We start from the raw sequence: 27768 nt of genomic DNA, 5'->3' as shown, positions 1-27768 counted from the left end.
ACTAACACACCATTGTAAAGCAATTATACCCCAATAAAGATGTTAAAAAAATAAAATAAAATAAAAATAAGTTCTATTTTGTGCCTTTATACAACTAAGGATCCCATTGGCAGGTCTCTAATATTGGTTCCAGGCCCCCCTCCACACAGGGAATGGTGCCGTATTGGGGTTTTAGTGTTGGTCTCCACTGTTGTCACTTTAGGCAGTGGCAGTGGCCAGATCAGCTTGATGAGGGGAAGTCCATGTTCTTGGGCCCATGCAGAGCTTCCGCACCTGCTGCCATGAACACTTTAAAGTAAACTCAGTGTACAAGCAATGGCAGGGCTGGCCCAGAATTTGTCACCCTGTCCAGTGGATTATTACTGAGTCACTGATGCCCTTGGGTGGGCATTCACATGGGACACTGGAAATATCTTCACACTGAGCTCATCCTGGGAGGCATCCACCTCACCCCTCCCCACACCTCCTTCTCATGAAATCCGGTTCTGCTGTATCTGTTCCTGGCCACCCACTCCCCAGGGGTCAGTGTACATCTGTGCTTCTGGTCATCTCTCAGCCAGACAAAGTAAACATCTAAATGTACTGCCTGAGATTCTGGAAAATCTATGGATTCCATTTATGTTGTAATTCTGCAACCTGACCAATTAAATCTGGGCTATGATTCTCAGCAAGGTCGAAAACCTATAGCTGCAAGAAATAAAGGATTATTTTGGGGCTCTGTAGAATCTCTCTGGCTTTCCAACCGTGACTTAAGCTGAGAGGTTAAAGAGCTTATCATTTACTTTCCATAACAGTTCCAGGAGGGAGTTCCCTGGCCACAGTGGTTAGGACTCCTCACTCTCACTGCCAAGGGCCCAGGTTCAATCCCTGGCCAGAGAACTAAGATCCCACAAGTCATGTGGCCAAAAAAAAAAAAAGAAAAGCTCCAGGAACTCAAATGCAGCCACCCACCCCCACACACACAGTCCCGTGGTCATCACTGCCATGTCAGGGGTAGCAGCCACTCGGCTCTCCCGGGCCCTTGCTGCTGTGGGCACTACATCACAGTCAGATGCAGATGTGAAGGCAAGTAGCAGTGATGCCACTGCATATTACTCGTAGATTACTTGTAACGCACGCTGGATGGTAAACTGATTCTCTGGGATAACAATAACTGATTTGTAGTTTGGGCAGATTTCTGTGACACAAACGCTCCCACCATGACCGATTTTAAGCCACCTATGGAACACCGCGGAACACAGAGTTAAAAGAGATGCACCATTGGCTTCTGCGAGCTGGTCCGAGCCTAGCACACCCTTGCCTCTGTTCCACACCCCATGGGCACCACAGTCAAGCATGAGGATGTGGCTAAGTCAGCCCCAGAATCCCCTCTTCGAGGGTCTGTTTCCTGGGACCACTCTTGGTACAAAGTACTCTATCAGTCAAGGTCCAGCCAGGAAAGAAGAAACTACACCAGTTATTTTGACAAAGATAATTTAGTATGAGGAAATGGTTAATCAGGTAAGGGGGAACTGTAAAAGCCAGAAGAGGAAGACGCCGAGGTATCGCGAGGGTAGTGGGGCTGGGGGCAGGGGAACATAGGCAAGGTGTCGGGTCATTAGACCCCAGGAACTCAGAGGAGAGGCTTGTGCAAGTGGGAGCAGACTGGCCAGTGCTGGGGCCTCTGAGGGGATGCAGTGAGGATGCTTTTGGGATCACCCCCCAGAAAGGAGCAGGCTGCTGCCAGGTGGAGGGTGGCTGCTGAGGTGACAGTGACAGGAGCATGCAGCAGACAGGAGGAGCAAGACCCCCTTCTCAGCCCTCCTGCCTTTGGGTCTTCCTCAAGCGCCTGTACTGAGGGAACCTGACAGGAAAGCAGCTGCCTGAGGAGAAATGAGTGGACAGGGCTCCAGCTCCAGCACCTCAGAGCAGAGAGCAGAGGGTTGGTTTAGAGCCGAGGGGAAATGGCTTCCTAATCCCCACACCCTCTTTGATTTCTTTAAACACTGAAGACTGTTTACAACTTTCTCAGTAGCTGAAGTGTGTGCAGTTTCAATGCTGTTGTTAACTGCTGGCTCAGGGCGTCCTGTTTCCTTGTGTGTTTTATGATCTTCCACCTTACTTATGGGAATCTTTTGAGGTCTGCTGTTGCCATCACCCATCACCACGTAGCTAATCACTCCAAAGCCCAGTGGCTTCAGACGTCACACACTGTCAGTCTCCCTCGCACGCATGGGCGGGGGGTGTGCCTGGCCTCTCATGGGGCGACAGGAAGAGAAGGGCTGAGGCTGTGCAGGGAGTTTAGAACCAGCTGCATAGTTAGAGGGCATGGCCCCTGAGACGGCCCTCATTTCAGACACCAATGGCCAGTGTCAGGGGAGGCGGTGCTCCTAAAATCACCCTCAGGTGTGACAATTCAATAGCGGGACTCACAGAACTCATGAAAGCTGGTGTGCTCATGGTTATGGTTTATTACAGGAAAAGGACTCATGGTTATGGTTGATTACAGGAAAAGGACACAGATTCGCATCGGCCAAGTGAGGAAGCGCATGTGGCAGAGGATTCTAAACGTGGAGCTCCCGTTGCCCTCTCCCTGCAGGGTTGGGAAGTGTTACTCTTCAGGGTCCATGTGTGACAATGTGTACAGAGCATCAGCAGCCAGGGAAGCTCACCTGAGCTTCTGTGTCCAGAGTTCCAGAGTTTTTATTGGGGCTCCATTACATAGGCACAATTGGTCCACCAATTGCCCATAGGGCTGTTTCAGTCTCCAGGTTCAACTGATATCATGTGACCCTAAGTCACACTGTTGCTCTTTCTGGCATGGCCAGTCCCCTTTCTCAGGCTATCTGCATATGCACCTCCCCACTCCGGTGCCCTATATCACATTGTGAAGACTATCCAGTATGACCCTCAGGCAAACAGATACTCCTATCAGTCACAAAATCCCAAGGGTCCAGAGATCACCCCCCAGAAGGCTGGACAAAGGCCAGACCTTGATTTGGCCAAGTCCAAATTCCCCATTCTACAGGCTGGAATCACAGGAAGGCTCACACGCTCACACGTCCGGCACCTGGCCAGGAGGTCTCAGCAGCTGGAACACCTGGGGCTCCATGGCCACTGCCCTCTGACTTCACATTTGCCCACATAGTCCCTCCACATGGAGGCTGCAGGGGACAGGACTTTCTACATGGCAGCTCAGGGCTTGAAAGCCAGTGTCCTGATGTTACTGAGCCCAATTTGGGTCCACTTGCCTGCACGCAGTAAAGCCCACCTACTGACACTGGGTCGTGGTGAAGGAAAGTGCGACATTTAATACAGGGCGCCAACAAGGAGTCCAGGCAGACAGCGCTTAGAAGACCCAAACTCCCCAAGGGCTTTCAGGGAAAGGTTTTAAAGACGGGGTGAGGGAGAGGGGTTGTGGGGTGTGTGATCAGCTCGTGGACTTTCTTCTGATTGGCTGGTGGTGAGGTAATCGGGAGTCAACATCATCAACCTTCTGGGTCTAACTGGTCTGGGGTCTCCATGCTTGTGGGCAGCATACAGTTAACTTCTTCCACCTGGTGGGGGTTTCAGAATCTACAAAACAGCTCACAGGACGTGGCTCAGAATATTACCTCTAGCCCTTGAGGAGGAACCAAAGGTCCTTGACTTTGTTTAACAGCTAAACGTTATTATTTTGTCTTGATTGACTGTTTTCCTTTCTTTCTGCATTTCCTCACTTCTCTGATTAAATTTATTCTTTTTCTAAAGTTTTTCTACAGACAAAAGGCAGGTGGAGGGCATGGCAGGGAGCAGAGGGTCAGGTCCTGGTCTGGGAAGGCCCCATAGGGTCCTGCTCAGTTACACTGAGAGAGGGAGAGAGAAACAGAGAACAGGTGAGCCAGGTAGAGGCTGTGTCACCTTTTGTAAACTGGTGTCAGAAGTCACCCAGGGCCACTTATGCACTGCATTCTATCCTTCGAGGCAGTCAAGAGGCCTGTCCAGGTTCAAAGGGAGGGGACAGAGACTCTACTTCCGGAAGGGGGTGTGGCAAGGTCCTAGTAGAGCACATGGGGCAGGAAACATCGTTGCGCCGTTTGTGGAATATCCAGTCTTCTGCCAGGTAGGAGGCAGGGATGGGCACCAGCCAGGGTAAGCTCAAACCTTTGGAAAGTTGCCCTGTTTTCACGAATCTCGGAGGAAATGGCCTTTTCCCTTCCCTTTGGAGCTGGGGGCAGTATTTTCAGCTGACTGTACGTTGAAGGCCCCTGCTAGACTCCCCACCTGGGATGGGCCCTGAACTTTGTCTTTCATCCTATGATACCCCAAAGACTGAGAAAATCATGCTCACAACTTCAATTTTCCAGGACAGAACCCAGCTCCAGGACTCGGCTTCTCAACGAGGGTTTCATTCTCCCTTTCTTTTTTGGCATCAGAGCACCCCGGTTCCAGCTGCTCAATGCTCTTAGAACGCGAGTTGTTTTGATTGGGAGGGTCACGCAGAATATCCAATCCTCCTCCATACTGGCAGAAATAGGAGTCTCATGAAGAGAGTTTTCATGTTAAAATACTTTCTTATCTTGTTTTTCCAAAACAAACAACTTTTTGTTGAAGTATAGTTGATTTACAATGTTGTGTTAGTTTCTGGTGTTGGCAAAGTGATTCAGTTATATATATATAATATATATATTATATATATAAAATATATATTTTATATATATATTATATATATATATACACACACACACATATATATTTACCTGTGCCATACAGTAGGTCCTTGTCGTTTATCTATTTTATCATGTTAAAATATTTTCATTGCACCCAGCTCTCAGATCTCAGTTTCTAATATCATTCCCAATAAATGGAACCAGGATGCCACAGAAAAATGGCTGATTCTAAGAAGGGAGCATGGAACATATGAAATGGACCTGGAGCATCTTAGAGTGCCTGGAAATAAGGAAGTGCTCAAAAGACAAAACTAGGTGGTATGTCAAAGGGACACAGGAGCCAGTGAAAGAGTTCCCAATGGAACAGTTTAAGCAACAGCGATCAATAGCATAGTATTGGATTATAACCTGAACAGTAAAATAAATATCCATGAGTCCATACTGATATGAATCATTTATTGAGTAAATAGAGTAGAAAAGACAGAAGAATTCCAAATAATTTATGTTAGCTATTCCTCCCTCAAAGAGGTGGGAAATAACCCCCCACCCCCTGAGTGACGGCTATGTTTAGTGACTTCTTTCCAAAGAGTACAAGATGGAAAGTAGGGAAATAGTAACTCTATGAAGAGAGACCTGGCGAATGGTACCCCAGCCAGGTGATCAATGATGAGTCATGGTGGGAGCATGGACCCTTGATACGATGTGATGAGAAGGGCAATTCACCTCAGGCACAGGCAATTCACCTGTGGTATTCCCCCCCCCCCCCCCCCCCGCAGAAGCCCACAGTTCAAGTCTAATCACAAGGAAAACATTGGAAAAACCCAAACTGAGGGACGTCCTACAAAATACCTGAGCAGCACTCCTGAAACTGTCAAGGTCATCAAAAACAAGGAAAGTCTTAGAAACTGTCACAGCCCAGAGAAGCCTCAGGAGATGTGATGATTAAATGTCACGTGGTGTCTCAGGTGGGGTCTTGGAACAGAAAAGGGGCATCAGGGAAAGCCAAGGAAATCTGTATAAAATATGGACTTCAGTTAACAGTAACATGGTCATCACATGAATAGTGGTTCATTAGTTGTGACAAACCGTATCACATGGAAGACGTTAGAGATAGAGGAGACTGGGTGCTGGGCACATAGACACTCTCTTTACTATCCTTGCAACTTTTCTTTTTAAAAGAATTTTTATTGAAATATAGTTGATTTACAATGTTGCGTTAGTTTCAGGTATATGGCAAAGTGATTCAGTTATACATATACATATTCTTTTTTAGATTCTTTTCCCTTATAGGTTATTTTAAGATATTGAGTATAGTTCCCTGTGCTCTACAGCAGGTCCTTGTTGTTTATCTATTTTACATACAGAAGTGTGTATATGTTAATCCCAAATCCCTATTTTATCCCTCCCCCCGGGCTTTGCAAATTTTTTGTAACTCCAAATCTATTCTAAATTTAAAAGTTTATTTAAAATATTATTATTGGATTTTCAAATACCTAAATTGGCATTCTCTATAGTGCAATCAGTTACTGTTGCTCTCTGACCCTCAAATTCTTTGATAACCAGAATGCATAAGGTTGAAGCACATTGAAGAAATGGGTGGCTTTGTTGAACTGGTGTCTCACCCCCTTTCCTGCTTCGGAAATGCCGCCACCCATGGCTGTCCAAATCCCACCCATCCTTCCTGGCCTCAGTCAGTCACTCACTCGTTCTCTCTTTCATTCATTCACTCATCCAAGCAGCATTTCCCAGGATCCACTGCATCAGCATCCTGCAGTGGATAGATTTAACCTTGGCTACAAAGGACCTTACTGTCTAGTGAGGGGAGTCAAGAAGAAAGAGACCAAGAGACAATGAACTTTACTCTGGGGACTGGGAGAAAACTTAAAAGCTCATAGGGTATTAGAGAATAATCTTGGGAAAACAGTAGGAAAGATCTTGCCAGACAGAAAAGAGAAGGAAGAGTTCTCCAAGTAGAGGAATAGCAAATGCAAAGGCCCTGGGGTACACGGCCTGCCAGGGCCTCTCTGGGGAAAGGCAAGGAGTAATAAAACTTTCTCAAATTTATTTAGCTCCTGCTCTGTGTCAGGCAGTAGGTTAGCATACGTATTTGTTTCCTATAGTGCTGTAACAAATGACCACAAAAGTGTGGCTTAAAACAGCACACGGGACTTCCCTGGTGGTCCAGTGGGTAAGACTCTGCGCTTCCAATGAAGGGGACCTGGGTTCGATCCCTGGTTGGGGAACTAGATCCCACATGCATGCCGCAACTAAGAGTCTGCCTGCCGCAACTAAGAAGTCTGCATGCCACAACTAAAGATCCCACATGCCGCAACTAAACATGCTACAGCGAAGACCTGGCGCAGCCAAAATAGATAGATAGATAAAAAATAATAATAATTTTTTAAAAAGCACATATTTATTATCTTACAGTTCTGGAGGTCAGCAGTTTGAAATGGGTCTTACGAGGCTAAAATCCATCTGCAGGCTCCTTGCCTTTTCCAGCTCCTGGAGGTTGGCCACAGACCTTGGCTTCTTGCCCCTTCCTCCATCTTCAAAGCCAGCAACATAGCATCTTCGACCTTCATCTCCCAGGACCTCTACTTCCCATGTATTGAGTGTGTATGTGTGGGCCAGATACTGCCCCAAGTGCTTTGTTTATATTAACTTGTTTAATCGTCACCATGTCAGGAGGGTGACCTAGCCCCACTTTACAGACGAGGAGACCAAAGCACTGAGAAGCGTACCAGCAAGGGCCAGGGTGATGGGCCTTCCGTTGTGCTATAGAGTCTAGGTGTCACCCTTGGCTATCCTAGAGGATGTCCTATCCAGATGAGTAACATGACCAAATGCATTGGTTCTTTGTTTTGTTGGTTTGTTTCATTTTGTTAAATTTTTTTTCATTTTTCTTTTTTAAATGTATTGTTTTACTTATTTATTTTTAATTGAAATATAGTTGATTTACAGTGTTTCAGGTGTACAGCAAAGTGATTCAGTTATACATATAAAATGCATTGTTTTTCAGAAAGAGACCCACAGACATAGAAAACAAACTTATGGTTACCAAAGGAGAAGAGGGGGAGGGATAATTTAGGAGTTTGGGATTAACATATACACACTACTATACCTAAAATAGATAAACAACAAGGACCTACTGTATAGCACAACTATACTTTAATAAAATAAATACATAAATAAAACCATTCCAATAGTTAGAAAGCCTTAAAAATAAATAAAATGCTCAAAGCAAAACCAAAAATGTATTGTTTTTAAGTACACTTTTAATTTTGCAACAATTTTAGACTTACTGAGGAGTTGCAAAAAGTAGCACAAAGAGGTTTGTCTGCTCCTTACCCAGTTTTCCCAATGTTTCCCAATGTTATCATTTTACATCATTTTACACAACTGTGGAACGTTACACAACATTGGAACGTTTATCATTGTAAACTCCAGACTGCTTTTGGACGTCACCAGTGTTTCCACAAATGTCCTTTCACCGGATCCAGTCCAGGATACCACGCTGCATTTAGCCAGTTTATTTTTCACAGAGATGCTCTGGAAGCTGACTGGGGGTTGGAGTGATGTCACCATCAACTGTAGCCTCCGAGGACCAAGTGCCACATGACCATCCTGAGAGGCACGGGTTTCTCCGACATTCTCAAAACGATGAGTGATAACATCACTTTCTCCAGTTTGAAGCTGAGGGAACCAAGGCACAGGGAGGTTTAAACACTCTCCCAAGAGGAGTGAGAAACTGGAGCTGGAGGACACGGACGTGGATGAAAGGGACCACAGGGGTGAGGGTGGGGTGCGTTTCTCAGAAGTGGAGGTCACAGTGAGGGACTGGGGGACGACCACAGAATCCCGTGGCCCTGCCCGAGGCCCTTCCCACTGGCTGTTCCCTCTCCTGCGGGGGCCTTCCCAGGGCCACCTGACACTGTCACCGTCATTCGACCACTTCCTGACCGCCTGCTGCGCACGGAGCACCAGGCTAGGTCCCGGTCACATGTGGAGACACGTGCGCACAGGCGAAAACGAACCTCGGGAGGGGAGTGGTGGGCGCTGGAGGTCCAAAGGCGGGTGGGTGTGAGCTGGACGGGACACCCGCCTGAGAAGCCCGCTCTGTGAGGCTTCCCTGACACCAGCTTCTAAGCCAGGCTGTTCCTTCCCAGCGCTTGTCAACGTGGACTTACTGATCTATTTATATGCGGCCCCTCTCCCCACTAGGACAAAAGCTTCATAAGGATCCCGCTGGATGTGAGCTCCTAGCGAAGCCTCCAAGCACAGCAATCAGTAGAGGAGGGAGGGAGGGAGGGAAGAGGATCCAGGGTCACCAGGTATTGAAATTTCAGGACCAGCTCACAAATACGCTGTGTTAAAACCCACATGGACCCAGCAGCTCCAAACCGGCCCAGATGGAGGTGGAGGGTCATGGACTCAGAACCACCCCACTTCTTTGCAAACAGGGGTGCACTCGTGTGGCCCGAGGTGGCCTAACCCTTGTCCAAAGAGGGGGGCCCTCCAGGCTCAGGCAGGAGGGCTCGGGAAGGGCTCCCTGCTCAGGGGAAGGAGACGGATGCTTTCTCCCTTCCCCGCCCAGGAGCAAGCTCTCCCTGCTGCCCTGAGCTCCCTTGGTTCGTCATTCCTGACTGGGAGCGACCTGCGGGGGGATGGATTTGTGGTCCCCATCTCTGCGCTCAATACATGTCTGATGCATGAACGAAATAATGTAATTAAGAATTTGAAGGTGGGGTGGGGAGAGACTTTTCCATCCTTAGGCCTCGTCCCCAAGCACCCAGAAGGCCACATTTGCATACAAATAATTGATATTCTAATTACAAATCATTGGCATTGATTTATTAAGCAGATCCCCAAAGGATCTCTAGAAGATAATTAGATTCCAAGCTCCTTAGGGGTTAGGAAGGCATATTTACCTCCCTGTTTCCCCCCCTCCACCCCGGCGGTGTGAGGAGAGGCGCTACGTGACGCGTGTTTGATGAGATGGGGTAAGCCTGCTCTCCTTGTGGGGAGAGCTGATAGCGGCCCCATAGATCATTTCCAGTTTGTCGGGGGGTGTTCAGGGGACAGGGGACACCTCCATTTGTGCGTTTGCAAGTTTGTGTGTGTGTGTGTGTGTGTGTGTAATTTGCAAACCTCGCTTTTCCCCAAGCCCGAGTGATTTTCCACCGTGTGAGTGGCCTTCCCTCACGGAGGGGGCACACCACCCGAGCGTGGGGACCGAGGGACAAAAGACACGCAGACCCCTCGTCCAGGCCCAGCCGGAGACAAAGCCAAGCAAGACAGAGCCTCCAGTGGCCCTGCCACGGGGTGGCAGGGGCTGGAGGTGTTGGACCCTCCAGGTCATCTCTATGGGCCTCTTTCCCAAGCCACCCCAAATAGATGACATTAGTACATTAAAAAAAAGAAAAAAAAGCCACCAGTGAAGGAAGCCGTCAATAGAAAACGGCAGTTTTTACTGATCTGATTAAAAACTCTGCTTGCTCTGAGAATGCAGCTTCGAGTCCCCCCACGTCCGCTGTCTTTCTGACCCACTGGCCACCCCCAGGGCCCTGTGAGAATAGACTCCTTGCTGCAGTCCCAGACACCAGGCTCAGAAGAAGAGGAGTCCCCTGCGACACGACCCCCCAGAACTCAGTGGCAGAGCCCGCCCAGCAGGGCCCGGGAGGGCCTAGGGTTGGAGGGCGGGAGGGGTTGGCAGGAGAGAGCACTGGTGAGAGGGAGGGAGGGGCAGGTGTTGCAGCGGAGGTGTTTTAAGATTTGTTTTCTCCACTTCCACGTTCCTGTGTCCTGCTCCCAGGAATGCTTAGGGCCACAGATTTTCAAGTGACTGTCAGGACTTTGCATTTCTGTCTGGGCGCGGGGAAACAAAAACAAGCGATCACACTATATAAAGCAAACGCAGTGTTCTCAGGAAATCCAAACAGCTGCAGCAGACCCCATCAGCTCACGCTGGGAAAGGCCTTGCTGACCCTATCTGGGTGGTGGAGGCTGCTGCCTGGGCCACAGACCAGTTTAGCAGCTCTGAGATGTACTAGGTGTGTGACCTCCCCCCCCCCCCCCCCCGCAGGTTCCTAAGCTGTGGGCAATGCCCCGGGACACAGCTGCAGCGGACTGAGGGGGAGTCATTGCTCACTGCAGCGCAGAGGAGGTAGCTCAGAACACCCGAAGGGAGCGAGATGAGGGAGGGTTTCACTCTGGGTTAGATGCAAGGGAGGGCAGACCAGAGGCAGCTTACAGCTGTAACCAACTGGCAACGCAGTAGCCTACCCATCACTCAGATTAGCTGGGAGAGGTCAGTTTGGGGGGTTTGGACAACGTCCTTGTTTTGTCTGGGCTCAGAAGGATGACAGAGGGGTCTTGTTATTGTCTCGACCCACCCTGGTCACGGAGTGGCCCTGTGGGATGCTGGTGCCCTGTGGAATTCCGTTCAACAGGAGAGAGGACATCAGGACCAGCTGTGAGTGCCAGGCCAGCTCCCGGCTGCCAGGAGCTGCTTTTCCTTCCCTGCCCACGCCTCATCTGTAACGTGGAGAATAATCAAAGTTTCCCTCTCTAAGGTTTGGGGAGGATGCAATGAATGAATGCAAGTGAAGTTCTTAGTGCCCTGTGCCTGGCACATAGTAATTCCTCAATAAAATATTAGCTATGACCACGAGGGTGGCATTGCAGACAGCTCTCCCGGTCTCTCGTGTTGCGTCTGGGAGGCTTGTATGCTGTGTGGGCTTGGGAGCTGTTCTGTTCCTGGAGATTTTACTTATTGCAGGGAGAGTTTTTTTGGTACATTGTGAAGGAAATGAGTTCATCGCATAGGTAAATCCCTCTCACCCCAAATACGGCACACCCAGGAAACAGGACATTAAAAACTGGCCCTTCATCATCAGTTTGTAACTTGGTGAAGGCATCCCCCATCCCCCCATCTTTTGTTCAATAAAAGCAAGCGATTCTTCATTCGTAGCGATTAGAAAAAGGGGCATGTAGTAGATACCCGCAGTTATTTCCTCCCATGGGAAAGGTATCACAAAGAACCAGCTTTATCTCTCAGAAGATTAATTCCCTCGTGAGGTCCTAACGTATTTGTGTTGTGATAACGCATGGTGTGTGACAGGGGTCATAAAACCCTGTCGTGATCTTTCATCTATTTATTTCTCCGTGTCTGAGACGTAGGTCTTTGCGGTGGCAGGAGTGTTTTAACATTTGACGATACAAGTGATAAATAATGATGGATCAGCCTCTGAAAGCTGGTACCTGGGAGGGGAAGGGGTGGCATTTGTCTCGCCACGGCTGTAGGCAGCAGTGCCCATGGGCACAGGCACTCTGCCCCTTCAGCTGTTTTTGTCCATCCCCTACCGCCCCACCCCAAGCCTCAGAGTTCTCTGGTGCAAACCCTTCTCATCCCGTGCTATTCTGCTGCTGCGGCTGCAAGACATCTTTTGTCTTTTTCTCATGGTACTTTGCAATTTAAGTCACTGCCTTTGCTTCGTTTTGTGTTTGTGTGTGTACTCACAGGCATGTGTGGGTGTATTTTTATTTAAACTACAGCATTATGAAAAACAAAGACAAACTCTTATATTTTTTAGCCTGTAATATAGAAACAAGAAAGAAGTCCCCAAAGGAACCCTGGTGAAGAAAAGCAGGTACTCAATGTGTGTGGTTTTGTAACAGGCTGTCGGATGCTAGGGCTAATAATGGAACTTGTATGTTTATTATTGGTGCGATTAATAATATTGATTTATAGAGCTTGACGGCTTGCCATCATTAGCGGTTCACAGTAGCCCCATGAAGTCGGCATCATTATCATTTAGCAAATAAAATCACACGTTGACTTGCAGAGGAGGTAGCCAAAGTTCAGGCAGTCACTGAGTCAGCAAAATACTAAATGTCTTCTGGTTGGCCTTGGAGCCCCCTCCGAAAAATGAGCCTGGAGTCATTCAGTTCAGAGAAGAGCCCAAGAAAATGTCATTTTACCACATCTCTTCAAGATTACTGGATCCCTTAAGCTTGTACATCATTTTAATCCAGCTCATGCCAAGGAGCCTTTCCAGGCTGGTCTTCCACTCAAGGTGGCTGAGATTTTTTTTTTTTGGGGTGGTGGCGGTGGTGATTTGTTTCACACAATAATCATCTCCATATTTGTACCGTAAGAGGCTGTCCTTTCGGCACCGCGAGGTTGCTAACGGCCCATTTATAAAACCTGCTGCTTATCTACCCACGTTCCCATCTCCTATTACATTCAGAAGGAGATGCGTTTGGGGAGAAGTAACTTAAAACCAGGAAAAGAAAACCCACAGATCCTACTTCTCTAACGTGAGGTTATCACATTGGACACAAAAAGCATAAAGATAAAATTTAAAACATTCTCAGTGGGATCTTTTACGATTTGATGGCCCCGTGTATTCATAACCGGTGATTCAGACCTCCTATCACCCTGGTGGTAAAGATCTCCTATGTCATTGCTGTAGCATCTGTTTTTTTCCTTGTTTTTTTTTCACTTTTTTCAAAAACTATGATGTGTTCCATTTATATGCAAAGAAGATGTGACCTGACCCCATCGCTGGGGCAGCTGATTGAAATTCTAATGTTGATGATAGTATACCCTGGGTATGGACTCTGTGCCCTAATACTGTACATTAACCTCACACTTACATTCACAAGCCCACAGTTTTCTTCTTAAAAGTGACCTTTCTCTAATGGAGTGGAGCCTTGGTAGCTTTCCCATTATGTTTTCCATATATTTTATTTAACAGAGGCCTGAAGGTGATAATATTCTACACTGTGTATTAATAAAGAGAATTCTGACCCTCTTGTCCTGTTTCCCACCCCTTTAACAGTGATACCTGTGGCTATATAAATCAGCTTTATGAACACATGTTAAAAGGTGATCTCTGCGTTCTTACATTGTTTCCTGCAAGATGCTGAAAGGTTACGCTGAAAATAAAAAATCTAAGTGACCAGAGGTCTGATTAAAATCATTACTAACACAGTGATTCATTTTGACAAGGTGTTAGCTGTGAAGTCTTTTCTTCCTTTCTTCTCCCTTACAATCTCCAGCAGTCTCTCAGAAAGGGTATAAAGAGAACTGATAATTTAATACTCTTGGTAAATCCTAGGAGGCTGACGATGCTTGACTTCCCAACCAACACTGACATTTTCAGTGGAGAATCATGTTTTTGGCTAGTGTTATTATAAGCCAAACAACTGGAAAATTTTAAAGGCTTTGCAGTTTATTTTTGTAATATGCCATCTTAATGGAAATCTTGTTAAGTTCTAAAGGGGAAAAAAAATCTGCAATAAACATTAAGGTTGCTTAGAAACCTGGGTCCATGATTTAGTTCTTATACGCTGTAAGGCAACAGCCAGTTGCTTGTGGAAAAATAAAGCCCAGTTGTTTTGTGTCTGCATTTAAAACATCCCTGTTTGTTTCGGGTGTGTGCTAATTTGTTTCTTCCCTTTTGACAGTCTTCTCTTTTTCTTGGCATCTATAAGTGAGACTGGCTTCTGTAATGGTACTATTTTGACAGGTGACAGTCAGTCTAATATTCTTTTTCTTAACATATATTTATTTATACTCTCCCCACCACCCTTTCTTCTAGGTGGATTTAGGGCAGCTTAAAAGATATCAGAATAAATGTGGACTGTAAACTTCTAAACACTTGCCCCAATCCGGCTCTAAGCTTTTTACCTTCTAACCAAATTGAAGGAGTGTGTGTGTGTGTTTTATTTTATTTTTTTACAATTTATTTTAATTTATTTAATTTATTTATTTTTGACTGCATTGGGTCTTCGTTGCTGCACATGGGCTTTCTCTAGTTGCAGCGAGTGGGGGCTACTCTTTGTTGCGGTGCATGGGCTTCTCATTGCCGTGGCTTCTCTTGTCGTGGAGCATGGGCTCCAGCCGCACGGGCTTCAGTAGTTGCGGCACATGGGCTCCGTAGTTGTGGCTCGCAGACTCTAGAGCGCAGGCTCAGTAGTTGTGGCCCACGGGCTTAGTAGCTTCACGGCATGTGGGATCTTCCCGGACCAGGGCTCGAACCCGTGTCCCCTGCATTGGCAGGCGGATTCTTAACCACTGCGCCATCAGGTAAGTCCCTGTGTGTGTGTTTTAAAAAGGAAAAATAAGAGCAATGCAACTTCAGTGTATGTATTGAGCCAGTTTTCATGAAGAATCTGAAGAGTGAATTAGGGTGCAGGAGTTCATGACTTTTCAAAAAGAATATTTATTTATTTATTTATTTGGTTGTGTCGGGTCTTAGTTGCGGCAGGCGGGCTCCTTAGTTGTGGCATGCGAACTCTTAGTTGTGGCATGCATGTGGGATCTAGCTCCTGGACCAGGGATCGAACCTTGGCCCCCTGCATTGGGAGCATGGAATCTTCACCACTGCACCACCAGGGAAGTCCCCATGATTTTTTTTTTAATAAGAAAAAATCCACACCTAACATGCAGTAAAAAAGTTTTAAAACTATAGAAGTACAGATAAAGCAGAAAGTGAAAAAAAGTTAACAGCTCTGTAACCAAGCCTCTCTCCTCAGGGAGGAGATTTTGCAAGCATGCACACATATAAGTGTGTGTACGTGCATAATTTGTTTTATACAAATAGACTCATACTCTACACACACCCTGATCTTCTTTTTCACTCAACAATATATCGGGCACACCTTTCCATGTTAATTTGTATGTGACAGTTTTGTTTCCTTTATGCTCCTTTTCCAGAAGTTATAAGCAAGGCTGCAAAGACTATTCTTTGTGTGAATCCTTCTACAGTATCTTCAGGCGGTGATGCCTTTAGATGGGGACCAAGGGAGGGGTCCCCCCCACAGAGGGCTTGGTGTGCTTCCCTCTCACCAACAGGCCAAAGAGTAGTTCACTGGTTTGGATGTGCATTAGTGTAGATTATCCTCTTTAACCTGTTAATTTGCCATGTGTATTTTCCTTCTTGTGAGTTGTCTTTTCATGTAATGGGTCCTTTTATTTCCTTTTTTGAGGGTGGTTCTGGACACTCTTAGCAGACTTAGATAGTAATCCATTCCATCATATATGCGGCAAACATTCCCCCCACCACGCCCCCCACCAACGTTTTGGTTCACCTTTCAACTTCATCTATGGCCTTTTCTGGTCTATCTTCTCCAGTAGCCAGATAAAGGACCTGGGAGTTGACGCTGGGTTTGGGGGTCCCCGCCATACCTCGCATCATCCTCCTTCATCTCCCCACACACGCAGCTCTAGCTGTGGGTGTATGTACTGTAACACTGGGGGATATGGACTAAAAAACACATCGAATAGGAAAATGCAAATTCCACCGTATGATACCACTACACCCTGCAAGAACAGCTAAAATGGAGAATATATCACGTGCTGGCAAGAATGCTGCGCAACTGCAATTCTTATACGCTGTGGGTGGGAGTTCTAGTGATATGCCACGTTAGGAAAACTGCATCTACTGAAGCAAAAATGAATAAACCAATCTACAAATATAGCTCTCTTCCATGACTCAGTAACTCCACTCCCTGGTATATGTCCAGCAGAAATCTGTATACGGGCACCGAAGACACGTGTAAGAATGTTTGTTGTGGTACATTCGTAATGGCAAAAATCTGGAGACAACCCAACGCTTATCAATGCAGAATGGATAAACAGTAGTTTATTCACACAGTCGAATACGATAGAGCAGTGAGAATGAATGTGAATACTACGGCCCATGTTGAATGAAAGAAGCCAGACCCAGGAGTACATACACTACGGTTCCAAATGGTATGTATGGTAAAGTTCAAAATTAATCTCCTCCAGAGAGGCGCAAGGTGGAGCTTCCGGGATGTGATGATGTCCTGCTGTTTGAGCTGAGGGGTAGTTACGTGGGTATGTCTCCTTTGTGAAAATGTATTGAGGTGTATACGAGATTTATGGAACTTCCTGTATGTTACGTTTCAAAAAAAAAAAATGGCAGCAACAAACAAAAAACCAAACTAATGACAAATAGTTATTTTAACTGAAACAGATAAAGATGATCAGGGAGATGCTTTAAAAACAAACTATATGCGAGCACTTACTCTTTGTCAATGTTGTGCTGAATGCCAGGTATGTAGGTATCTCCCCTGAACAGCCACATGTGGTTGGTGCTCTATTATCTTCCCATTTTACAGATGAAGGCCCTGAAACTCAGAGAGGTTAACAACTCTGTCTAAGGCCACCCGGCCTAGAAAGGCGCTAAGCTGAAGCTCAAACCCAAGTCTGTCCATCTCCTGGCTTTGCTGCTCTCTCTGGTTCCCTCGTTAGAACACATCTGTCCTGTCAACACAACCATGGCATATAGACAACTGTGCTTCTCTCGTAGAGGGATATCAAAGAGAAAACGAGTGTGTGAAGCTGTGCTTCTGTGGGCAATGCACGGACTGAGGGTGTCCAGGGCTGAAGTCCACACTCAACGGAAATGCTGGCATCGCTGACGAAATCCAGCAGATAACAGAAGATGGTGTGAAACTTTTTGCTCACGAGGTTGGGAAGCAGCATTCCCTCCAAACGCTCGCTGGAGGCTTTGCAGGCCTGCCTCCATCATCGTTCCCCATCTGAGCTCTGCAAGGACACGGACAGGAAGGAGCTGTCTAAGAGAGAGATGCTGGGAGCTGGACTGATGGATACAAATACCGCGCTGCTCACCATACACTACAGCTATCAAAGTTCTGGCATTCCAGTTTTCAAAAATCATTTTAAAATGACTCCGGGAGATTTGGTTAAGACAAACGTGTGATGAAGACTATCACAGGGCTTCCCTGGTGGTGCAGTGGTTGAGAGTCCACCTGCCGATGCAGGGGACACGGGTTCGTGCCCCGGTCCGGGAAAATCCCACATGCCGCGGAGCGGCTGGGCCCGTGAGCCATGGCCGCTGAGCCCGCGCGTCCGGAGCCTGTGCTCCGCAAGGGGAGAGGCCACAACAGTGAGAGGCCCGGGTACCGCAAAAAAAAAAAAAAAAAAAAAAAAAAAAGATTATCACAAAGAAAAACCACTTGAAAGGCAAATACGTATATCTGGAAACATAGCATTTTTATTAACAAAATGTTTACACTCTCCTTACAATACAACAAATTTTGTAGTGACTTAGCATGTTATACTCTATAAAAGTTTAGTATAGAATATTCAAGCTAAAACAATATAGTTTAAAAGTGTGCCAAATCAACCACCACTGCAACTATCTACTACCAGCCTAAATGTAAAAAGAAAAATCTTACAACAAAAATCAAAAGATCAAGTTTTCTTTCGTCAGCATCTACAAACAGTACAGACATCATACAGTTTATATATAGACTTAGGTCCAGCCCAAGGTTAAGACTGCAAAAATAAAGTCTTCAAACATCCATATAAGCTTGGCAAACCATCATTACAATATTTCATCACAGGTAATCAAGCGATGCGTCATGCAGAGAAGCCACGGCTACAAATTTGGGCTGTTTGTAGTGCAACAAGGCGGCCTAAACTGTAAGCAACTTGATTTTTTTCATAATAGACGCTATTATAGAAAGGCACAAATATCTTACTCCTTGCATCAGGTCTTGAAAAGGCATGAGATTCTTAGGAGAAATAAGAATTGCTGGTACAACGGCTTAGCTTTTTTTTTTTTTTTTTTTTTTTAAATGTCTAGGCTCATCTCCACAGCCGTTTCTCTCCAAGACTTTAGACTTGGGGTTTTACATACTTTAACAAATGTTCTATTACAAACTAAGCGAGGTGCTGACACTTAAACTGCCTCATCGCCCGCGGTAAGAAACATTTTGTTCCGCAGCCATGTTGCCACTGTAAGCTAGTACTGCCCTTTTCCTCGCTGGAAATATTGGACTTCTTCCCCTAAAATTAGCCTTTGTGTGATCTGACAGTACAGGTTGCCTACTGCTTCCCCTGTTGGATGTGGTGGGCAAACTTTACCGCTGCGACCAGGTAAGGCGGCATGGGAAGCCATGTCACACGCGCTGAGGAGGCGGCTGGCGCCCTGCGTCTTTAAGGGAGAGCCCGCAGCAAAATGAGAAGAGAAATAAGGCCAAGAAGTCGGCTTCGATCGCAGAGAAGGCAAGACGTCCGTTCTTAAGACGGTCAGAGGCATGATCGACAATCATGTGAGTGACTCATAAAGGGAGATGATGGAAAGATTGAGAGGCTGGATGAGAGTAAAAAAAATCTTTTCCAGGGCAATAAAGCTCCGTCTACACAGTACAACAAATGGTTTGAAGAACAGCCACCCGTCAGTCGCTCTGACTAGCCAGCTGCTGCTAATTGTCCCCACGCTGAATCGACCAGTCGCTTGGACAGCACGTGCATGACCCCCATTAAGAAAGTTTCCTAAACTAGGTAATAACCGCAGAGGCAGAGTCAGCGGAGGTACACAAGTTCAAGCCCCACTTTCAACATTTTCCAGTGGGTGAAACTGATGATTCAAGTATAAATTTCATGAAAAAATTAATAACGATGAATTAAGGGTTAAGCTCCAATTGATGTCACACGCTGCTGGGTGCTGACGATTCCTGAAGTGGGAGGGGGCGTGCTCCACCTCGCCCCCGGGCCTGTCCCACTCTAGCTGGTGCTCACTGGGTGCTGGGTTTGCCCAGGCGAAGAAGGGGTGCTCGGCTTTTCTCCGTGACATAAGACGGGGAGTTTCTTGGATAAGTGCAATTCTGAGTAAAGATTGTCAGCCCTGTGTGTGAAATGCTGTTTTAAAGATGATTTCCTCTGAAGCACCGCTTTAACAATTTGCTTCTGGAAACACGAAAAAGTTCCTGAATCGAGAAGGTGCATCGAAACCGGAGCATTCTGTTCCTTTTGCAGGATTGCAAAGGGGATGATTAAGGTCTACAGTTTAAAACTGCCAATTAGAGAAGGCTCGTCCAAAAAATCATTCCTATCTGAGGATTTCCCATTAACTGGCTGACTTCCTGGCACTTGAATTCCTGTTCGTGGAAAGCTACCCAGAAGTTTGTTTCAATTATGAAGCATTTTGATGAGGCACCGGACGCCAGGACCATGCACACCGATCTGAAAATGAACTGGCCATGAGTTTTTTAAAATTTCTGTTTAATTTTTTAAGACTCCATGGTTTTAATTCTAGTATCTACTGATGACACATCCTAATCTTACTATCTATCTAAAATGTTCAAGATAATGAAAGGAAAAGATGGAAGATTTCAGATTTTTCTTTTTATTAAACTTCTGAATCTTTTGTTTGAAAGCTACGAACAGTTCTAGCCTATCTGGAACTGATTATACTCTAAGAGGAAAGAACACAGATATTAGTTATTTCTGATGGTACAGACCAAAAATCAAAGTTGATCTATGCCCCTGGAAGTCCTTCTCGATTTGGGAAGTAAATCATTTTCCTTACATGCTAGGAGAATCCTGAAGGACACACTGAGAAAGATGGAGATTCTCGGTTCTATTTATTCTCTTTCTTCATTATGCCTAATGAAACTTCATCAGTAACAGGTTGCTCACTTATCATTCTCTTAGACTGAAAAAGTGGGGGCTCCTGAAAAATGTAATACCCTCCTAATTTTTTTTTAGACTTTCATTTGCACATAAAACAGGACAAATGCCCCAGAATTCCATTAATATTTCATGAAAACCGGATAACCACATTGCCTGGATTTCTATTACTGGAAGTCAAGACAAGCAAGAGAAATGGGCAGAGGTCACTTCTTTCAGTCCAAGGCTAAATTCACCTCCGCCTCCCTTTGCTAAAACTATACGGTATCATGTTTATCTCCTGGATAAATTTGTTGCTTGGACTGTTTTTTTGTTTGTTTGTTTGAATCATAGTACCACAGGTGTTAAAACACATCTCCTAAACATTACCTTGAATCATTTAAAAATTTTTGATGGACCAAGCTAACTGAGGGCAGGTATATATATAGTCACAGCCTGACCCTTGAAGGTACATTTAGCTTCTTCTTTTAAAAAATATTAACTGTTAAGAGGTAGACGATCTCTTGTAGTCAAACAAGTCATGCTGCTATAGTCCCTTTAAAACAAATTTAAATAATGAAGAATTTTTACAGGTTTCCACTCTCTAGCTTATCATCGTTGTTCAACTTTCATTACAGAGGCAGGAGGAACACTTGCAGCCTAATGAGTTGGGAGAGAAGAGCCAGCCTGAGTCTGTGGGCTGTCATTTCTCCCCCAGATGTTCTACAGCAGGTACCTAGTACAGATCAGAGTTAAGGGGATTCTAATAACTTTTCCCCAGAAGGAAAGGATTTTCTCATTACTTATACAGGGTCTTGCAAAGACATCCGAATGTGTAGGGGGCTCGTCTGTCATACACATAACACACTGTGCGTGTATTTTCTTATACACTAAGGGGCCATGAATCACTTTCTCAGCGTGTTCTGAAAAAAACAAGTGAAAAAATGCTTGTAAGAATTTATACCACCTCTTTTGCAACTTACTCTCAGCCTGTAAAAAGATGCATGTAACAGTGAACAAATGCCTTTTCAAGCTCTGAGGCTGACATGCCAATTAGCGCAGTGTAGATTGAATTAAATCTGCCCATTTTAACACAACGCCATAACAGTACAGATACGCTGGTTTGACGCCTCCAGGAAAGCCATGGAATAGTCGTCTGAAGATATTTTCATTATTCTATCTCCCAGAGTTTAATTTAGAAGGTCTCCTAGACCTATTTTCCTTCTTGAGAACAGAAAAGAAATAAACACAAAACGTAAAGAGAAGTTCTGAAATTAAATGTGGTTTTCTTTCCCTTTTTATATATTTAGAAATAATAAAACCCGACAACCTCAAGAAGGACACCAGCCCACTTAGAGGAGGTCGGGCCTCCAACAGAGGAGGGTCAATCCTTTCAGACGTGGGGAGGAATCCAGGAAGCCTGTGTACAACGGGAGGCAGGCACCTCAAACAAAATCACACACAGGCGACCAGGAAGTGTGTTATTCTAAAGGAATCAAACCTTTCCTTTGCTATGTGTAGAACGTGGCCTGTGGTTGAAAAGCAGGTGATGGAGGTTTCATTTGGAACCAGAAGGGCCTGTGATAGGCACTTCTCCCTAATCACTTCTTAAAGAGAGTTTAAAATGAAGGACACTTAATCATACCCATACTTTATGTTCTTTTAATCACCAAATGACAGTTAATGAGTTATCACAGAATCAGAAAAACACTTGTGTGAAAGGAGAGTTCTTAAGACCAATGGTTACTAAGATTGGACACCTGCGAAGAGCTGATTTCCATTTCTCTGAGAAGAATCAATATACACTTGCAGCTAATTAATGCTTTTTCTCTTTTCAGTCCCCAAAGTTTTTAAAGATGGCCCTGCGTCATAAGAGAACCAAAAGAAGAGTTTTATAGGTGGGCTATGTCTCAATTCTTATACAATCTAGAATTTTCTCATAATAAGAAATAAGAATAAAGAATATATAAAACGTGTACTAGATCACTCTTTAGGTGAATAATCCAAAGTGGGATCAAAATAAAACACTGTTTCTGACTTTAATACCCATCTCTGCATTTGAGAAGCAAACAAGATAACTGAAAACATTCCCTCCTGTCCTCATCGAGTGCGAATCATGGATTCTGAGAAAGCAATGTGCAGCTGTTATTGTTAAGCATTAAAAAGACACCACGTGAGAAGCAGCCACGGCGATTTCTGAGACACACCGAGGAAAATGAGAGCAAGAGAGGCCCTGAAACCATGAGGAACGCATGGGAAGGAGAACGAGAAATCAGGATGAGAAGGCGGCTGCGGAGAGCTGAAGGAGGGACCCGTTCTGGGCTCCGTGCAGTAAATGTCACAATAGGATGAGAGGCATTCGGAGGGCTTACCAATAAGAGAGGCACCGAGGCACTTTGCCTTTCCCTGTGCACCCAGACATCATGAAATCATCCACGCTGACTGACAGCTTTGGTTGAAAACATGTGAAGGTCACAGATTTGTGTGATCTTTTGGTGAAAAAAGAGGGAAAGGGCCACACACGCGTCGCCTCTCCGTGAATCCAGCAACCTTTGTTTTATGTTGTTGTCATGGAGATAGAGGCCCAGCAGTGGGAATGTTAGGGACAAACCAGGGCAGTGGCCTGATGGCCGGATCCATTTCGAAGTATATGAAACAAAGCCAAACCACCTTCAGGTGTGAAGAGCCCAGCCTTTGGAATCAGGCATTCTCTCTGAAAGCTTGCTAATTTCACGCTGGGAAGGAAGCTAGATGCCGCAGGGGCACAGAGTCCACACGTATTTTAAACAAAACATTAGAATTTTCACTACCAACGTTCCTTCTATATGATTTTGATAAGAGAATAAGCAATTCCAAATGCTTAAGACATACACCAGGGGAAAGGGAATCGTTTTTTACTTAATCTGAGTTATAATTTTCCCATTACAATCTAACCGCATCAAGTGGGGGGCACAAAGAAATAACCGTTAGTTTTAAAAGTTTCAACTGTTCAGTTTAAGGATAGCTCTGAAAGCACAATTTAGTTTGAAATTCAAACTGTTTCATTTCCTATTTAATCTTGTACATTTCCTTCTCTTACAATACTCAGGTTGGAAGGGTGCCAAATTAGACCAGGAACAAATTTTCACCAACTTCACTTTAGTGCTTTATTTTTAGATTACATTAAAAACCTCAGTAGGCTCCCTGAGGGAAAAGAGCTTTAACCACTAACAGAGGCAGGGGAAAACAAGGGAAACGGAAAGACAGGCTAAATTGTTAACAAGGAAAGCTCTCTCAAAACAGCTGGCCCGAGGTCGCTGTAAAAGCTAAAAGAAACTTACCCCCAAGACCAGGTAGGTAAATGTGGAGAGCTCGGGACCTTAACCTTTTGCCCCGAAGCTAGGAAGGGCTAGTCAGGCTTGTCAAAGTGGCATACTTCTTCACAATGATTTCCAGATGGGACTGGAGGGGCAGGGGTGGCGGGAGGGAAGGCAGAGAAATCCTGACGGATCACAAGCCACGCGCTCTAAGCTTTTGCACCATGTCAACGTGCTTCAAGGAGCCTCCTGTGCACAGGCTGCGAAATGGGCGGGCACAGTGCGAGAGTAAATGGAGTGTTGAATGAAACACAGAATTTGTTAATGTATTTACATAATTTATAATCTGTAAGCAATGGTCTCGTAAATATAGACTACAACTTTACATATGCTAAGCAACAGATCATTGTCTCCCCCACCAAAATATCTCAGTTAAATAAAAAATTGACAGCATTTACACCACTTTCTTTACTTTCTCTCTTCTTCTCTTTGTAAACCACTGCTAGTCAGTTTAATCATCTGCAATTCAATTTATTCCAGGCAGCTTCTCTACCACCACCACCTTGATCGCGACAGCTTCCTTACAAAGGTGCCAATAATGTGGCTGGTGACACATGCAAACCCAGGGTGAGGCATGCACCTGCTGCTGTGAGTTTACTGTGCATGTCCTGGGCTGATGTACCCAATGCAAAGTGCTTTAGAGACGGCAGGGGTGAAACCATCTCCGTCAGCCCTTATAAATAACCCATTTTAGCTTCAAATAATAAGAACTGCCATCCCTCCATTCATGACAACCGACCACATTCTAAATGCCACCAAGGAAATGGTATCATGGGTACCAATGGGAAACCAAGGAAATGATCATCTCCACAAGGTCTTTTTCTTCCCTTAAGAACCACAAAAGTGCTAATTTTCCCTTTACAAATGTTACATAAACTCTTGATTACAAAACTACTCAACAATTTAATCCTACCATCTATACAATTATACACTCCTTCTCAGCAAGGTCAAAAGCCTATGATGTAGTCCCTTTGTACACCAGAGATTCTTTACAGAAGAGAAGTCCACAGACTGAAATATTATTGCTGCAGTCTCCGAAGAGGAAACAGAACCGGTCAATTCCTGTGAATCCTTGTTGCCCGAAGAAGATACAAGACCGGCGAGGCGACCCCTGGCGACAGGGCTCCAGCCCTCCCGCTAACTTTCAGGACCACCTACTTCACCGTTGAGCCTGGAGGCCGAGGCTCAGTCAGCAGCAGCTCCGTTTCGGCTCCGAAGGCTGTCTTCGGAGTTTGAAGCCCTTTCCACCGGAAGGCGGGTTGGAGTCAGTGGATGGAATTCTTCGACCTGAACCAAGAGGACAGGAGGGAAGGGAATGAGCTTTCACATTCTCAATCTGTTCATTCTCAGACACAACCATTTTGCAGATGCAATTTGACAGGTTTCATTAAAATTTAAAAAGTTGAAAAAACTTCTAAGTTTGGAAGACTTTTAGATTTACAGAAAAGCTGCAAAGATAACACAGCACTGCTGTATCCCCCTCACCCAGCTTCCCCTGATTTTGGTATCTTATAGTATTACCATGGGATCTGGCAAAATGAAGAACTCGACACTGGAACATCACAACCCCAGACTTTGGTCAGATGCCATCAGTTTTCCCACTAATGTCCTGTTTCTGTTCCAGGGTCCAAAGAAGCGTATCACATGGCATTTAGTACAAATTTTTTTTAACTAAAGTATTACATGTTAAAAAAATTGCATCAGAATGTGCCTGTCCCTCTGTCTCGTGGCAGAGGCCACCTTCCAGAGACAGGTGTGTGCAGACATGCACAGTACACACACGCTCTTAAAACCAGGGCAGGAGCAAATACTGTTTCACGTAATATAACCTGGGGATTGCTCCACCAGCGCGTTCTTTTAAATAGCTCTGTGATACCGCATTGTATGGATGTACCGTTCTTTATCCCCTATTGATAGATCTTTAAGTCTGTTTCCAATATTTTGATGTTTTTAAAAACAATGCAAAGACTGTGTTTGTAAACCCATGAGTGCATGCGTGGGATAAATGAACAGGCGTGGAAGAGCCGGGTCATGCGATTCTACTCCTGGGTATTCATCTGACACCGACACTGTATTCGCAGTGTCTGTCTAGCACAAATGCAAGAAGGACGTGCAATTTCAACTCTGACAGATGCTGCCAAATTGCTCTGAAGAGGCTGCGCCACTGTATCCTCCTGCCAGCAATGCATGAGAATGAACAGCTTTCACCTTACTGCTCTGTGAATCATAACGTCAATTTCGAGAGAAGCCTTAAATCACCCATCCACCTGCCTCCCTGACAACTCAAGGGCTGCTTCCTGTACAAAGGCTTTCCTGAAACCCTCCCACTTCCTAACTCTGTCCAACATCTCAGATGCTAAAATCGTCAGGAGCCAGAAGCACGTTACTAGACATTTGTTTACGCAACCATCTCCACTATCTCCCTCTAACGAGGCCCAAAGCTCTTCAAGGGAAGAGATCTCCAGCTTTATGTTTCCAGTATCTATTTAGCATAGCACCTGGCACTGAGGTATTTTGAAAACATGGAACGAACTGACACCTGCATCTTTGGCATTAATGAGGCTGAGCGGGAATCTGCCAACTCTCAGGTCCTCGGGTGCCCAACCTGAAGCCTCTGGCACATCCAGCAGCCTGCAAATCAGGGGTTGGGGAGGGAGAGGGCAGAACACAGCATGGTGCCCGCATGGCTAGGAAGCATCCTCCAGTATGTCCTACAAGCACTTTCAAACGCCTATATGCACTGCTGTGAATACAATGCAAATTTATTTAAAAGCTTCACTGACTCTTCTTGTCATTCCTTATTTCTCAATAAATGGATACTGAAAACACAGCTGGTATTACAGAGCCATCTCTGAAATATTTTTAGAAGAATGCAGAGAACACCTTCGTGACCTGAGAATAGGCAAGGATTTCTTAAACAGGAGCCCCAAAATGCTAACCATAAGGGAAAATAAGGATAAATTGGATGACATTAAGATTAAAAGCTCCAATTTACTAAAGGAGTTGATTCAAAAATGAAAGTCAATGGACTTCCCTGGTGGTGCAGTGGTTAAGAATCCGCCTGCCAATGCAGGGGACACGGGTTCGAGCCCTGGTCTGGGAAGATCCCACATGCCGCGGAGCAACAAAGCCCATGTGCCACAACTACTGAGCCTGCGCTCTAGAGCCCACGAGCCACAACTACTGAGCCCGCGTGCCTAGAGCCCGTGCTCCGCAACAAGAGAAGCCACTGCAATGAGAAGCCCGCACACCGCAACGAATAGTAGCCCCCGTTCGCTGCAACTAGAGAAAGCCTGTGTGCAGCAATAAAGACCCAACACAGCCATAAATAAATGAATAAATAAACAAACAAATTAATTAATTAATTTAAAAAAATGAAAGCCAAGGCACACAGTGCATCTCTCTAATAGACATAATCAACAACGGACTCATAGTCAAAATAAACTATAAACACTAAGATAAAGGCAGATAAACCCAACAGGAAAATAGGCAAAACTACACAAAAGAGGATATCTAGATATCATAAAAATGTAAACAGACATTGGAAAGGTGCTCGACTTCATTCACTGCCACAGGTGCAGGTCACTACCCTGCCCCTCCGCGTCAGAGTGACTGGGGTTCGCAGACCCCACTGGTGTCCGTGCCAATATAACCACCCTGAAGACTGTTTGACAGTAAACTTGTGCTCAACGCACGCATACCTGAAGACTCAGCCATCCTTCTCCTGGGTATAAACAGACCCAAGAAAAATGTGTACCTGTCGTGTACATGTTGGACGTGAAGCAGAATGTTCACAGAGGTTCTACTTGTCATAGCTCGACACTGGACATAACTACCCAAACGCCTATCCACACTGTGGGTATTCCTCGCCGCGCCCACCCTAGCACACACACTCCACGTCGATGAGGGTGAATCGCGCACGAATCTACCAAACGTGACGTAGAGCTAAAGACGCCAGACACAAGAGAGTAAACCCAGCATGTTTGAAAAAGCATAAAATATAAAAACAGGCAAAACAGGAAGAGTTAGTGGTCAGGATGGTGCCTCCCTGGGTGGGGAGTGGGGGAGGAAGGCTGCTGGGACGCTGCTGGGTCTTGGAGTGAGTGCCGATTACAGGAGTCTACACAGTCCGTGAACGTGCCTGGAGCTTTATACTTCTGATATGAGCACTTCTCAGCATGTATATTAGACTTTAATAAAAAGCTAGCAAACCAGGCACTGTGCTAATGCAATTTTACAACAGCCCAGTAAATAATAAACTCAATTTACATCTCCTTAAATTTTTCTAATCTTTTTGAACATATATTTTTTATTTTTCACAGTTAAAATG

At 45.3% G+C, this 27768-nt stretch overlaps 1 protein-coding gene across 1 annotated transcript in view; it reads right to left on the bottom strand.

Annotated features, from left to right (window-relative positions):
- Positions 1-20406: 20406 nt before the first annotated feature.
- The window catches only part of RAB22A (RAB22A, member RAS oncogene family), a 49928-nt gene continuing 42566 nt past the window's right edge, over positions 20407-27768 (bottom strand). The window contains exon 7 of the mRNA XM_067708593.1: positions 20407-24725. Within this exon, the coding sequence (XP_067564694.1) occupies positions 24628-24725 (98 nt within the window). The 3' untranslated portion in view covers positions 20407-24627. The remainder of the gene's footprint in view (positions 24726-27768) is intronic.

Source organism: Pseudorca crassidens, chromosome 15 (assembly GCF_039906515.1).
Source record: "Pseudorca crassidens isolate mPseCra1 chromosome 15, mPseCra1.hap1, whole genome shotgun sequence".
Lineage (NCBI taxonomy): Eukaryota > Metazoa > Chordata > Mammalia > Artiodactyla > Delphinidae > Pseudorca > Pseudorca crassidens.
Note: the sequence above shows the minus strand (reverse complement) of the source record. Positions and strands in the feature narration are given on the sequence as shown.